The sequence below is a fragment of the Abramis brama genome (assembly GCF_963993115.1).
Source record: "Abramis brama genome assembly, chromosome: 10".
Taxonomy (NCBI): domain Eukaryota; kingdom Metazoa; phylum Chordata; class Actinopteri; order Cypriniformes; family Leuciscidae; genus Abramis; species Abramis brama.
In genome coordinates, this window is record NC_139972.1 from 7,195,221 (window position 1) to 7,209,728 (window position 14,508).

The 14,508-nt window shown below is 40.7% G+C and overlaps 1 protein-coding gene across 3 annotated transcripts in view; it reads left to right on the forward strand.

The window, feature by feature from the left end:
- The first annotated feature begins 219 nt into the window (after positions 1-219).
- Positions 220-14,508, forward strand: part of LOC311090806 (alpha-2-macroglobulin-like) — a 33,240-nt gene continuing 18,951 nt past the window's right edge. The window contains exons 1-23 of one of the 3 annotated variants that reach the window (XM_084126343.1): positions 220-375; positions 712-892; positions 999-1,155; positions 2,752-2,804; positions 2,917-2,937; positions 3,127-3,292; positions 6,428-6,512; positions 6,706-6,820; positions 6,920-7,067; positions 7,182-7,291; positions 7,384-7,554; positions 7,637-7,873; positions 7,981-8,193; positions 8,281-8,430; positions 8,675-8,788; positions 8,955-9,012; positions 10,041-10,167; positions 10,380-10,605; positions 10,676-10,802; positions 11,457-11,578; positions 11,655-11,706; positions 12,132-12,215; positions 12,302-12,478. In XM_084126343.1, coding sequence (XP_083982469.1) covers positions 290-375; positions 712-892; positions 999-1,155; positions 2,752-2,804; positions 2,917-2,937; positions 3,127-3,292; positions 6,428-6,512; positions 6,706-6,820; positions 6,920-7,067; positions 7,182-7,291; positions 7,384-7,554; positions 7,637-7,873; positions 7,981-8,193; positions 8,281-8,430; positions 8,675-8,788; positions 8,955-9,012; positions 10,041-10,167; positions 10,380-10,605; positions 10,676-10,802; positions 11,457-11,578; positions 11,655-11,706; positions 12,132-12,215; positions 12,302-12,478 — 2,980 coding nt within the window. In that variant the 5' untranslated portion in view covers positions 220-289. Of the gene's footprint in view, positions 376-711; positions 893-998; positions 1,156-2,751; positions 2,805-2,916; positions 2,938-3,126; positions 3,293-3,529; positions 4,857-6,427; positions 6,513-6,705; positions 6,821-6,919; positions 7,068-7,181; positions 7,292-7,383; positions 7,555-7,636; positions 7,874-7,980; positions 8,194-8,280; positions 8,431-8,674; positions 8,789-8,954; positions 9,013-10,040; positions 10,168-10,379; positions 10,606-10,675; positions 10,803-11,456; positions 11,579-11,654; positions 11,707-12,131; positions 12,216-12,301; positions 12,479-14,508 lie in introns of those variants that run through there. The other 2 variants (XM_084126344.1, XM_084126345.1) reach the window with 2 other exon arrangements.

Sequence of the window (14,508 nt, forward strand, 5' to 3'; positions counted from 1 at the left end):
CCATCACTGAACTTACTTAAACTGGACTGTGACGCTATTTTCTGCTGTACAGCCGAAACAAACATTGTTGCATTATTTTCCTGTTATCACTGTAAAGCTGCTTTGAAACAAACTGTATTTTTAAGGCTTAAGTAGATCTAATTTAGCACATGTTTTTGAACTGCAGTGCCTTCATGGTTGAATCATTAATCAGATGATCAATATGTTTTGAAGGACCTCCTTTAGCATGAGAGCTCCTTTAAAAGAGACGGTCCAGTTCATCTCATACCGTGGATGATCGCTCGTCATCATGACTCTGAATATTGGCTGCTGTTGGAAAGGGCTCCTTCTGCTCTCTTTTCTCCTGATCTGTGTCAATGGACAAACATCAGGGCCGTAAGTTTATAACAGTTTTTGCTGAGGATAAATTATTAATATACCAATAGTCATTTTGTAAGTCTTGATGATTTCTCCTGTATTTATTTAACCGATCTGTGTTGCACAGTAGAGGTTTACTGTTTGAAAGACAACTTAAGGCACACGATTATTTATAATTACTGACAGTGTATTTTTAAGAGCAATATTGCTCTGAATAAACATACAAATTCACACTTTTCATATAATTGATCAATAGTAAATTAACTGTATTATTTTCCCTCCCAGTTTATGTTTTATTTTTCTTATTACATCTAACCACTCAGGCAATATTGTATGATCATTTTCTCTGGACAGATATTTCATGGTGACGTTTCCCGCAGTGATTAAGTCGGGATCTGAGGCCAAACTGTGTGCAAGTCTTCTCAAGCCCAATGAAAGCCTTGTCATGAACATTCATCTGGTTCATGGTGTCCAGAGCACATTACTGCTGCAGGAGAAAGCTGAGGAAGAGTTTCATCGCTGCTTTAACTTCAAGGTCTGCCATCAAAACATGCACATAATGAATATTATCAAATATGTTTCATCATAATGCATCTAGTTTTTGTGGCAGGTTGTGAATACAGGAAATTATTTCTCATCAGGCTCCTCTGGTAAAGGCAGAATCAGTGCAGAAAATGAAGGTTGAACTTCAGGGAGAGACTTTCAGGATAACTGAAGAGAAAAAAGTCATGTTCAAGCCTTACCATCCTCTGACTTTTATCCAGACTGATAAACCCATCTATACTCCAGGACAGACAGGTGAGCTGTGAATGTCTCAAAGGCTAAAGCTCAGTAAATAATGCTGGTGTCACTGACATCTAAACCCTGATCACAGCTGAGGTAGCACATATAAGTAAAGCACACTATGATCAGGCAACGAGCTGATGTAGCACCACAGGTCAAAGATAACAAATGTTGCACAAACCAGCAGATGGTAAAAGAGTATGAAGTAAACAGTCCAATGGATTTACAAACAAAAATAGGAGCAGAGGAAAAGATAAGAAAAGCAGATATTAAGGATGAGTAGCTTTGAATTCTAACAGCTTTGAAACACGAGAATGGTCATCTAGTGTGCATTTGAGCAATCCCCTCACTTTCAAACATGTTCAGCCTAAATACTGTAATTACAAATATGATCTCGATATTGATATCAGTATCTGTGTGACTATATTTTATATGAAATCTATGGATACAGTAGATTAGGGGTGTTCTTGGAGAGCCCACAGCCCTGCAGAGTTTAGCTTTAACCCTAATTATTAAATGTACCTGATCAGGTCCTTCAGGGTTATTTGAAATCAACAGGGTTTGGACTAAACTTTGAAGCCCTCCAGGAGTTTGACACCCCTGATATAAATCATTACATGTAATAAACCTCATAGCTGTCTGGGATAGGCCTACTTGATTCTAACTGGTCAGCTGGAGCAAATTGTCAGACATTTTTGTAACATTATGGCTAAAACAGGCAGCTGTGACAGCTAGTTGAATTTGGCTCAAAAGACACATTCACCCAGCAGCAGAATACAGTTGTCAGCCAATTTACAGGAGAGAAATATGACTGTAAGCAATAGAGCTCCGGACGTCACATGACCTATTCTGTTTACACCGCCATTTTGGCAGTAAAGAGGCCGTACGAGACGAGAGTGAACGGATGACGGCAGCATGAGTTTTAAGGCAACAGAGTTCACTGCGCACTTTAATTAAAAAGATATAGACCTGTACATAGCAAAACTTAATAGATTAAACGTAACAGATCCCTGTAATGCCCCCGGGTGCTTTTCATGTGTATTAATAAAGGAAGTAACTTATAACGTTAGCTTTCCTGAACTGCAGTATCCTGATATAACGTTATATAACTAACGTTACTTCATTAACTTTCCCTCGTCCTATTCCGGAGATGCAATCAAACTTTGTTATCAATATTCAGTTTTGGAGTATACCAGCTTAAACCTGCTCTGTCGTCATTGGAAAGGCAAGTCAACTGTGTTATCGACGCTAGCTGTCCTTGTTTGTTGGTAGCAAGGATAGCAATATCACTGTGAGAACAGTAGACTCAGTATGAAATCTTAATCCTTTAATCCCAATTTTTTCCCAATGCTTTTAAATGCTTTCCTCCACCTGTTCTGGAATCCAGGCGCACAGCAGCTGTCCACCATGTTGAAATAGTAATTGTTTTGAATTATTATTCTACCCGACCGCTATCGATAACGCAAAAGCCGCTCTGGCGCTCTCCTGGTTGACTGCCAAAATGGCGGAGTTTAGATTGCATGACGTCAGCCTCCGGAGCTCTATTGTCCCTTACATAAGAGCTGAAGACATCAAAAGTGAAGTTTTTTAATACACATTTCTATTTTACAGTGAACTTCAGAGTTGTTACCATGGATACAAACTTTGCACCCCTTGATCAGCAGGTCTGATGTGTTTATCTGGCATCTTTATTTTCTCTTGCATTGGTGAAAACACGTTTAATAAATGAACACATTTTTGTCTTTTGATCTTTAATTACTATTTGCTCTTTCACAGTATAGTACAGTGGTTCTTGAGGTAAGAACACAAAACCTTCTATGCAGTCATAACAAACACACCTTTTAAATCTGATTAAAACTAGAAATTCAGTTATATTTGCAATTATTGTATTTTCAGTAGGGTAATTATATATTTCTTCATTGTTAGTCAGGATATGTGTAGCTGACTGTCACAGAATATCTGCACTGTGTCTCTGCTATTAAACAGGACAGTGAAGGTAACCGGATTGGCCAATGGACAAATGTTTCTTCAACAAGGTGGATTTTGCAGCGTTCTTATGAATTAAACCCAGAGGCCCGTCAAGGCATGTACAAACTGAAGGCTTTTATTGGTGACAGGATGATCTCACGTGATTTTGAAGTGAAACAATATGGTAAGTCATAAAAACAACTCGTTATGATTGTAAACTTGGTTCCCTGAAGAGGGAATGAGACACTGCAACGTAAGTTACAACACTATGGGAACGCCTTTGCATGATTGTGTCTTGAAGCACGTGTGAAATCAGTCCAATGGTGTGACAGAATATCATGGGGGCTGACATCACAACCAGGAAGGTATAAAGCACCCCTGAACCAAACAATGTAAGCTTCTGATAGGCTGAATAAGTCATGAAGTAAGTAAGTGAAGTGAAATAAGTTATGGCGGAGCAATGCAGCATCTCGTTCCCTCTTCAGGGAACCGAGGTTACAGTCGTAACCGAGGTATTCCCTTTCAAGGGAACTGGCGTTGCGTTGTAAGTTACAATACTATGGGAACATTAATATCTACTATGCCATACTGACCAGTGCTTGTCTAGTGTAAATAATATAAAGAGCGCAACTAAGACTGAAGCACCTGGAAGCCAGGGGTGGTGCCCAGGTCAAGGTCAAAGAACCTGACGAATGTGTGCGTAGAGGACCAGCCCGCTGCAGCACAAACGTCATGAAGAGAGGCCCCAGAGAGCAAGGCTTTAGAAGCCGCCATACTCCTAGTAGAATGGGCCCGGACAGCCAAGGGAGAAGGCTGACCGGCCAATTCATAAGCAAGAGAGATAACCTCGACAACTCACTTACTCATTCTCTGCTTAGATGCTGGGTTCGCCTTTCTGGGCGACCCAAAGCATTCAAAGAGTTGATCAGATTTACGCCACACGGCAGCTCTGTGGACGTAAGCATCAAGCGCCCTAACCAAGCAAAGCACATTTAATTTCTCCTTGTCTGGGCGGAGGACAGAAGGCCTACAGGCCTAATCCTCAAGGTTCCACAGAGGAAACTAGATAATAATGGGTCTCTTTTCAAGGATACACCACTCAAAGGAGTGTGGTAAACAGGGCCAGATAAACATTAAGTGTAGAAGGGGATAATCCTGTATAGAAACGCTCTTGCGTAAACTCTAGCACTGTCCCAACCGGGCAGTTAACTGGGTCTAAACCTCCGTTGTGAGACCAGCCTCTATGAGTTGGTCAATGACTCTATGACTCAAACCCACAACTTTCATACCTCTAGACAGGGGTTAAATATTTAGCCCCAGCCTGACACTGAAGGTCCCTTCTGATCGGAATCTCCTAAAGGGAGCCATAGAGGAGGGATATCAAGTCCAAAAACCAGATGTGAGTTGGCCAAAGAGGAGCCACCAACAGTAGATGGGCACCCTCCCGGCAAACTCTCTCCATAACTCCCGAAAGCAGAGCGATCAGGGGAAATGCATACAGGCATAATGATATTCAACACTAGTGGGGCTGGATGACACTAATATGTCCTCTTCCACTTCTCTTCCTCCTCCATAGAAGACCCACCACCTCAGGGTAAAGTCTCCATTCCTCAGGCCTCAGCCCTTGTCTCGACCTAAGCGACCCCTGATGTGTTGTCTAAATGGACAAGAACATGTCCCCCGTAGATCAGAAAACGCACCTCCACAGACCCTGAGATGAATGGCCCTCCAGGACCGCTCCCCAACACGTGAGAGAAGCATCTATCATAAGTATCATGTGATGAGAAGTCATAACACTGGGCCTTTGGACAAGAACCAGGGTTTCCTCCACATCGTCAAGGAACAAAGACATCTTCTTGTAACCTTGATCATGTGGAATGGATTGCCCCTCGGGGAAAATCCCCTGGTCTTGAGCCACCACTGCAGGGGTCTCATGTACAACAGGCCAAAATGTATGATGTTGGCTGCTGCTGCCGACAATCTTTGAAACTGTTTGACAGTGCGTGACTGGCCTAGCTTCAGCTCTTTTAATGCTGAGAGGATTATGTGTGCAGGAGAGAAACGTGCCTGCATCATCACAGAATCCTCCAAAAAGGTGGTTCTCTGTACTGGAGAAAGAACACTCTTCTTTGCGTTCTGCCATATGAGCGAGGACAGCATTTCGATGTTAAAACGCCATGTGCTCTGAATGAGCTAATATCAACCAATCGTCGATGTAATTCAACACGCGAAAAAAGGTTGCCAGGTTGTGCCGATAGATGATGCTACTACTTTTTTACTACTTTTTCACTACTTATGGGCCACAAGAGAAATATTAAGAAAATAAATTAAGACAGTTAGCCTAGGCCTATATACCATTATCAGCATGTTGAAGTAGATTCAGCTCTCATCGTCTCTGAAAGAATATGAACCGTTAATGCAGTGTCAGATGTTTTTGCTTTCACTTTCTATAGTAATTAATTGACTGGGGTTTGAGACTTCTTCACCACCATAACTGTAGAGCAAAGTATGCACATTGCTTGTGTGATATCCACTAACTCACCTTCATGGTTTAAAATGTAAATAATGTAAATATTTCCAATATTGTGCGAAAATTTCCTTTATCAATAATTGTTCGAAAAATGATGGACAAAGATTTAGATTTTGGACGTGTCATTCCCCGTGATAAAATCTATTAAATAATTAAATAAATGAGTAGCTAAATAAACAAGTAATAAATTTGTCACTACCCCCCCCCCCCCCCCCCAAATGTCCTGCTGGCCAATTGATATTTTATTTTGACACAGCACGAGTGATAACCTTCACTAGCTCTTTGTACCCAGGAGAGTGAAGTGGTGAATCTTCAGACTCTCCTGCATCGACTCTCAGTACACCAACCTCCTCAGAGGAAGATAACTGAAGCACCGGGCCCTCACTCAGGGTGGAAGAAACTGCAGAGCGTGCTTCCTGATCCTGAGAGAGGAGATATATATTGATATATAGACACACAACCCCACATTTGACAGATAGAGTAACACAGACTGCTTGCTGAAGAAACAGAAGCTGACATTGTTTGGTTCAGGGGTGCTTTATACCTTCCAGGTCATGATGTCTCCCGCCTATGACGTTCTGCTACACCATTGGACTGATTTCACACGTGCTTCAAGACACAATCACGCAGAGCTGTTCCCATAGTGTCGTAACTTATGACGCAGCGCAAGTTCTCTTGAAAGGGAACAGACAATTTGCATGGGAAGAGTTTCAATAATATGTTTGTATTTTAATTTTTAATATATAAATTGAGTACTAATAACTCTGATTTCTGCCTTCTGCCTTCTAGTTTTGCCTAAGTTTGAAGTTACTCTAAAAAGCCCAAATAAAGTAAGTGTTGAAGAAAAGGAACTGATAATTGAGGTTTGCGGAAAGTGAGTGGTTTCTTTTTATTTCCTGCATTAAAAAAGCAACGTGCTCTTCCATTCACACTTTCATTTAATTGTTAATTTTATTATTATTTTTTTAACTCTTGGGTCAGTTTCTTACTTTAACCCCCCATCCTAATATATTAGTTTCTTAACTCAACCCTGGGCTGTAGATCAGTTGCTTGTACCTTTTTCACAGATACACTTATGGACAGCCTGTACCTGGTAAATCACGGGTGAAAGTGTGCCGTAAGTTCTGGCCCTACATCATTTTCTCTCCCACAAATTCAGGGTGTTTAGAGGAAACCATTGAGGTATGTGAGTTGAAACGCAGTACATTATCTTTAATACATTTATCTCATTAAACCACTCTTCAGTTAATAGTTATATTTGTGTTTATTCATTATAATTAGATAAAAAAGACAGGCTGTGCCATCCATAACTTAGATCCATCACTCTTTTTTAACGTCACACTGGTAGTATGGCATAGCTTCCTATCTCCACTGCGTGTGATGCAGAATTCTCTTCATGTTGAGGCAATGGTTACAGAAGAAGGAACAGGTGAGCTGTTCAATTTGGTCAGATCTCTGTGACATACACGTCTTGAATTTCACATTTTTGACCTTTTACTTTTATTTGAATAAGTATTTATGTAGGTGTTTTGACTATTTACAGAGATCACCATGACAAAATCTGAATCTGTATCTCTCACTTATGAAATTGGTAAAGTCACATTTACTGACCTGCCCAAAACATATGAACATGGATCAGTTATTGAAGGAAAAGTAAGTCTAAAATCCGTTTGTCTCAGTTTAACACCATTGATATGTACGGAATTATTTATTAATTGATTCCTTCAAAATCTTATTTTCAACAGATAAAACTCTCAAATTTCAAAGGTGCACCAATTCAAAGCAAAAAGGTTTATCTTATGGAGGGTCACACTTGGTCCACAAAACTGCTCCTAAATCTCACTACAGACAGCGATGGACTGGCCAACTTCTCTCTTAATACATCCAGTCATTCTAAAAGTCATATTTTTCTAATAGTAAGATATTTTGTGTTCACTTAGTTTTCTTTTGTATTGCCTGAAGAGTTACATGAGTTATTTCAGATTTTTTGTAATCCAGGCAAGTGTCTATCAAGAGGTCCGTGATTTTGGACACGACAACAAGCCTTACATCGTTGCCGATAAAAAAACAGTCAAGCTCTTCCAACCTGCCTCTCCACGCACCCCATCACAAAGTGAATTGATTATAGAGAATACTGAACAACCATTAAAGTGTGACTCTGAGTTTACAGTCACCATCAAGTATTATTTTGTTGGAGAGACAATTAAAAACTTCAAAACTGACATCGTCTATATGGTGAGAACATGTGCAGTATGTACATTATCACAGAGATGTTTTTGTTTAACAGCATTATTTGGCTGCACTAGTCAGTTTGTTATCAGAGTGTCATCCGTCTTTTTCAGGTCTTGTCCAGAGGAGTGATTGTTCATCATGGATATGAGAAGATTGAAGTGAAGATTTCTGATGGAGCAAGCGGCTCGATGTCGTTCAAACTGTCTATTAGTGCAGATCTGGCTCCTGTAATGCAGATTCTGGCGTACTGTGTTTTTCTCCCAGGTGAAACGGTTGTGGCCAGTAGCAAAGATTTCAACATTGAAAAGTGTTTCAAAAACAAGGTATGCATTGTAGCTTTAGAAATGAGCCTCTTTAAACTGTATTACTGACTCATTTCTAAAATAAATCCTATTCCCTGTATGTCACAGGTATCTCTGCAGTTTTCTCCTGCTAAAGCAGTTCCCGGTGAGAAAAACACTCTCCAGCTCTCAGCTCAGCCTGGTTCACTGTGTGGCCTCAGTGCTGTAGATAAGAGCGTCCTGATCCTGAAGTCAGGAGAACGTCTGGATACTGACAAGGTCTAGATGCTTTAAGATTCAGTGATGATTAAATGTGTCTCTTCATAGTGGGAATCTACAGTGTGAATCTAATGATAACAGACTTTACTTATTGCTGCTATGATCCATCAGCTGACATTTTGATCTCAGGAAATTTAGCATTAATCTTCATTCTTTCTCACCAAATTGGAAATAAAGTTTTTTTGGAAATACATGTATTATTTAGAAATCATACTGATAGTGTGTGAACATGATCCCGTCACAGATCTTCAGCCTGCTGCCAGTGCAATCGTGGTCAAATTACCCTGAGACTGTTGAAGATGACGAGTGTCCGTATATGCGTTTTTGGAGATCCGCAGTCACTTATGAATCCTTAAAGGTAACAGTTGGATTATATGTGTGGCAGTGCAGTAGATAATGATTGGGAGAGTATATACTGCACATGTGTAAGTAAATGCATAAAAAGGCTTTATGATTATACTGACATTTAAAAGTAATTTGTATTTTCATGACTTTTATTGTGGTTCATCATTTCCATTTGGCAGAAAGTGGGATTGAAGATGGCAACAAATTTGTTTGTGGAACTCCCTCTGTGTGAGATGGGTAGGTACATGTACTGTTATTACAATCCAAGCTGTAATGTTTTAATATGTTGGTGCTTGTTATGAAATATATTTTAAAAAATCAAATATATTCAATTTGTGATATTGTGAAACTCACACAATTCCACAATTATAGAGATGTTGTTACAGTAGAACGGAGACAAGATCCATATGCAAAGCCTTTTATTTACAAGAGATGTGTTTAGAACAGGCAGGGGCCCAAACAAATGCAAACAGGTATGAAATGGACAAGACAATGAGCATTCCAGGGACAGGCGAGGGTAAACAAACGAAGACCGTAAGGCAGTGGACAAGGCAAGAGGATAATCCAGCTAACCAGGCTAAAGTCCAGGCGTCAGGCAAACAATATCCAAACAGGGCAAGACGAAAGAGGTAATCCAAGGCGAGCAAGAGGCCAGAGCAGGCAAAGAGAAGGCAGAACATGGGAAACCAGGCTAGGATCACAGGGCAAACAAGCAAGAGTAAGACTAGGAACACTAGGATAGGCTCCATAAAGATGCTCTCAGCTAGACAGCAGTATAGGCTAACAATACTCAGCAATCTGTGAGCTTGCCATGGAACATGGAAAATGAAGTCCAGGGTAACCTGTAACTTAGTGTGCAGTTAAAAAGCCTTAATGGTGAACAGGCGACCTCTGTGACCTCTGGTGGTGAATGCAGCAGGCGTAGAATATGTGACAGATGTAGTAAGAAGACATATTTTATTTTTTATAAAAAATAAGGGGGGGGGGGGGGGGGGTGTTAATATTGGTAAGATAAACTCATCTAAAAAAAACTATATAACTTTTGTAAGATAAAATTAACAGATTCACTTTTGCAGCCCTAAAATACTAAAACTAAAATTAAACTAAATAAACTGAAACGTTTAAAATATGTGAAAATACGTGTACTAAAAAAATGATCTACCTTACATTTTCTATTTACTTATGACTGGATATAGAATAGATCATTTTGACGTACTCTTCACATACATATCACTTAAAACTACAAAATATCACTTTTTTTCCAGTTTATTACAGTTTGGGGCTAGAGCCTCCCCCACATTTTAGAGAAGAGTTTGAAACACCTGATTCTCCAGCAGTGACGATTCGAACTGTCTTTCCAGAAACGTGGATCTGGGAACTTGCTGAAGTGGGGTATTTAAAGCATAATCAGTACATTTAACATCATATTTATCTTATTACTTATATTTAATACATCATCTCCTCACAGGACAGAAAATATCTTGCTTGCTTTGCAGATTCTTAATCCAGTTTTTTCATCATCTGTGTGCTGAATGTTGTCATTTATTACAGGAAAAATGGCTGAGTCAGAGTCAAATATGCCTATTGTTGTAATTCCTCCACAGGGACTCTGGATCAGCTCAGGTTCCTGTCACGGTTCCTGACACCATCACCTCTTGGGAGACGGAGGCCTTCTGCCTGTCCTCTGAAGGTCTGGGTCTGGCTCCTCCTGCTCAGCTGACAGTTTTCCAGCCCTTCTTCCTAGAGCTCTCTCTGCCTTACTCCATCATCCGCGGGGAGATCTTTGAGCTGAAGGCCACTGTCTTCAACTATCTGTCCAAGTGCATCATGGTGAGATTTCAGACGCACTCTAATCAAATCATATCAAATATGCCACTAATCATGTGTGTTTGATTGACAGGTTAAAGTGACTCCAGCTCCTTCCTCAGACTACACTCTCAAAGCCTCCTCTGATGATCAGTATTCATCCTGTCTATGTGCTAATGGAAGAAAAACTTTTAAATGGATCCTCACTCCCTCTGTTCTTGGTGAGTTTTCCAGTCTGAATCAGTAGCCGCCTTTTCATTACAGATTTGCACAAAACTTTTGGGATGTTTTTGAAATGTCGATTAAAAACTGAGGAAAAAGGAATATATTGCTAAATATTTTGCTCCTAAGTATAAGGGGCTTTCCTTGCCATTAAAGCTTGGATAACACACCTACGTCTCCTTCGATTAAAAATAATGACTAGTGCAGTGGCTGCGATATACGTAAACCTACCAACATCCGTCGCCATAATTTTGGCTTCTTGCAAGATGAAAAAATTATGCTTTAGTTGCATAACATCGGTTAATCTAAACGGCATCAATTTCACAAAAGAAAATATTATTATTTAGAAAATACCGCAAAAGTTTTGCACAAATCATAATGGAAACGTGGCTACAGAGGAACTGTGAATGATCGTGTGAAGAATAAGTTCAGGTCACCTGTAAATGTGAAAAAACTGTTTCCATTAGTTCGCGAAAAATTCCTTTTTTGAATTGCCTGAAAAACCACCTCATGCGAGCATAAAAATGTTTTTTCCGAAATGGACGTGTTTACAATGGGAAACTTAATTTGTAATTTTCAATTTGCTCAATTTGAAGGGTAATGGAAACGCGACTGTTTCTCAGTTGTATATTCACGTATGTCTTGTGTTGTAGGAGTCTTGAATATTACAGTCAGTGCAGAGGCAGAGGCGTCCCAGACTGTGTGTGACAATGAGATTGTTAGCGTCCCGGAGAGAGGACGCATTGACACGGTCACACGAAGTCTGCTCGTACAGGTCAGCACACGTCATCATTTACTCATGATCTTAATGCTGCTTATGTATGTGTTGATGTGATTGATTTCTGCTGCAGGCGGAAGGAACTGAAAAGACAGAGACTCGCAGCTGGTTACTGTGTCCAAAGGGTTAGTCTGCAGATATTTCATATGTTTTGGTGTACAAGCGCTGATAATGCTGCAACCCTCTTTGTCTTCTAAACACAAACTCCAACTTCATGAAAATAAGTACACATTGCATAGAGGACATTTTGAGGACACACCAAATTTGAGGACCAATAGAGGGAGCTAAAATATGCTCATATGTATCGGACATTTTAATTGAGAAAGTTGAATTTTGTCAGCCTTTCATGACAACTGTAGTTTACTGTAGTTGTTCAGCTGTGCCAAATTTTGAAATTGTGGCTATTTTCTCCCCTTTTCCAAAGTGCTTGAATCACAATAATTCATGTTTGTGATTATATTATTATTATTGGGACTTCACAGGTGGTATTAAAATGTTTATAGCGTTACTCTGCTGATCACTGATGTGTTTCTGTCTGTCTGGTTCATAGGTGACAGTCTCTCAGAGGAAGTGGCTCTGACTCTTCCTAAAGATGTGATAGAGGGATCAGCCAGATCCTCTTTTTCAGTCATTGGTAACATTTACAAACATGAGCAGAAATGAGGAGATTGGCTTTAGACTTATAAAATGTAGTGAGTGTCATTTGTGTATGGTTTACAGGCGACATATTGGGTCGTGCACTGAGGAACCTTCATGGATTATTACAGATGCCGTACGGCTGTGGAGAGCAAAACATGGCTGTTCTTTCTCCCAATATTTACATTCTGGAGTATCTGGAGAACACGGAGCAGCTCACCTCGGCCATCCGAGAGAGAGCCACAGGCTTCCTGCAGAGCGGTGAGAGACAAAATCATGTCAAGAAAATACTGAGACGGTTTGATACCAAATTATACATTATTCAACACACCTGAATGTTACATTAGCCGTTATTCCACTGTCGGGCCAGTGCGAGCCAGTGCTTTAAACGGGCCTGGCTGGGCTACTAGCTTCGGACCTGTAACACCGAGCCCAAAACCATGTTGGTTTCCACTGTCGGACCAGAAGCTCTAAAACTCTAAACTCCGTATCTGTTCATAACAACTCCTCTAGCCTGAACTTTGGACCAAGGTATTTGGCGGGCCAAAAAACGCTGGCCGTTGGCCCAGAGGAAGCCTAGCCGAGGCCCGATCAAGCCCCGGAAGTGACAGTGGAAACGCGACTGGCCCTGTTACGCGCTAGCACTAGCTCGCCCGACAGTGGAAACGCGGCTATTGAGTCAACCCAAACAAACTGTTGAAGTGTTAACTTAGGGCTGGGCGATAAAACGATAACGATATGTATCACGATAGACACGTAATCAATATCAATAAAAAATGCGTTCGATAAAACGGTCGATTTTTTTTTTGCTTCGTCGGAAGAAACCAGAGGTTGCGAAGCAAGTTTGATTGCATGAACAAAGGCAGTAAGGCACTCACTCTCTGGTAACCTAGCAATGTAGGGGGTGACACACTAACAGCCAGTCATGTACAGTAGGGTTACGCCCAGAGCCGTTGAAAAACGTATTTAATCATATTTAACGGCTCTGGTTGCGCTATATCGTTGTCTCGTGTTGGATTCTTCAGTAACAGAACCGGCGTGGAGTGATAAGTGGAAAATGAGTGCCGCAGCGAGCGAGGAAAATGTTGATAAAACAGGAAAAGTCAGCTCGCCAGTATGGCAGTTTTTGGGATTTTATAAGTTATAATAATTTTATAAGCATTTCTTACGTATTCTTTAATTTTGCCACTTAATGTTAAAGGGACACTGTGTAGGTTTTTAGGTATTTTATTATCTAAAAGCAATATTTTTAATCATAAATATGTCCTCAGTGGTGTACAAATACATATGCCAATGATCTGACTTATCCTCGTAAACGAAGAATTTATTATCTTTATATACATGGGACGGGTAGGTCCACGGAGGCTTCCATGTAGTTCCGCCATCTTGAAAAACTAGAATAGCAGAGAGGGACAAAAAGTACTTGGCTAACGCGTTTCCACAACGCGCTTTTGTTCAGAGCCAGCGTCACGTGACTGAGACCAGCAGAAGCGAAGGAGCAGAGCAGTGAGAGGCGCTTGTCACTGCCCCGGCAGCGGCAAGTTTAAAAGGCTGCACTGCATGGTTATTTATAATGGAGGACCATACAAATGCAGAGTCACAGGATAAGGAGTCCTCGTCGTCGAAAAAGTCCAAAATAGACCATATATGGAAACGTGACCGGAGATTACAAAAACAAGGGTTAATGTCAGGATAGCTAATGCAGGAGAAAGCTTTCAAAAGAGACGCTGAAGTTGCCTGCTTTCTTCCTGACAGGTAAGTCAATGTTACGGTCTTAATTACAAGCTTTTCATTGCTTGGTTGTGTACTTTATTAGTTTATAGACAGTAGAACATTTAGGGCCCAATTTTAACGATCTGAAACGCAAGTGTCAAGCGCAAAGCGCAAGTAACTTTGTGGGCGGGTCTTGGGCGCTGTTGCTATTTTCCCGGCGGGATAAATGACTCTTGCGCCCAGTGCAAATCTAAAAGGGGTTGGTCTGAAGTAGCTTCATTATTCATAGGTGTGGTTTGGGCGTAACGTGAAATAAACCAATCAGAGCGTCATCTCACATTCCCTTTAAGAGGAGGTGCGCTTGTTCTATAGCGGATTCCTATTATAGCTGCGGATTTGCCAGGTGCGCGCCGGGAGCGGTTCACAGCCGAGGAGACCGACGTTCTCGTCAGGGACGTTGGGGATGGAGAAACACACCCAAATTAACTTCGGTTAAACAGGCATATGATAATTTGGGTAAATGTGTAAGCTGGATGTATGCTTTTATAATAAAATATCTATCTATCTATCTATCTATC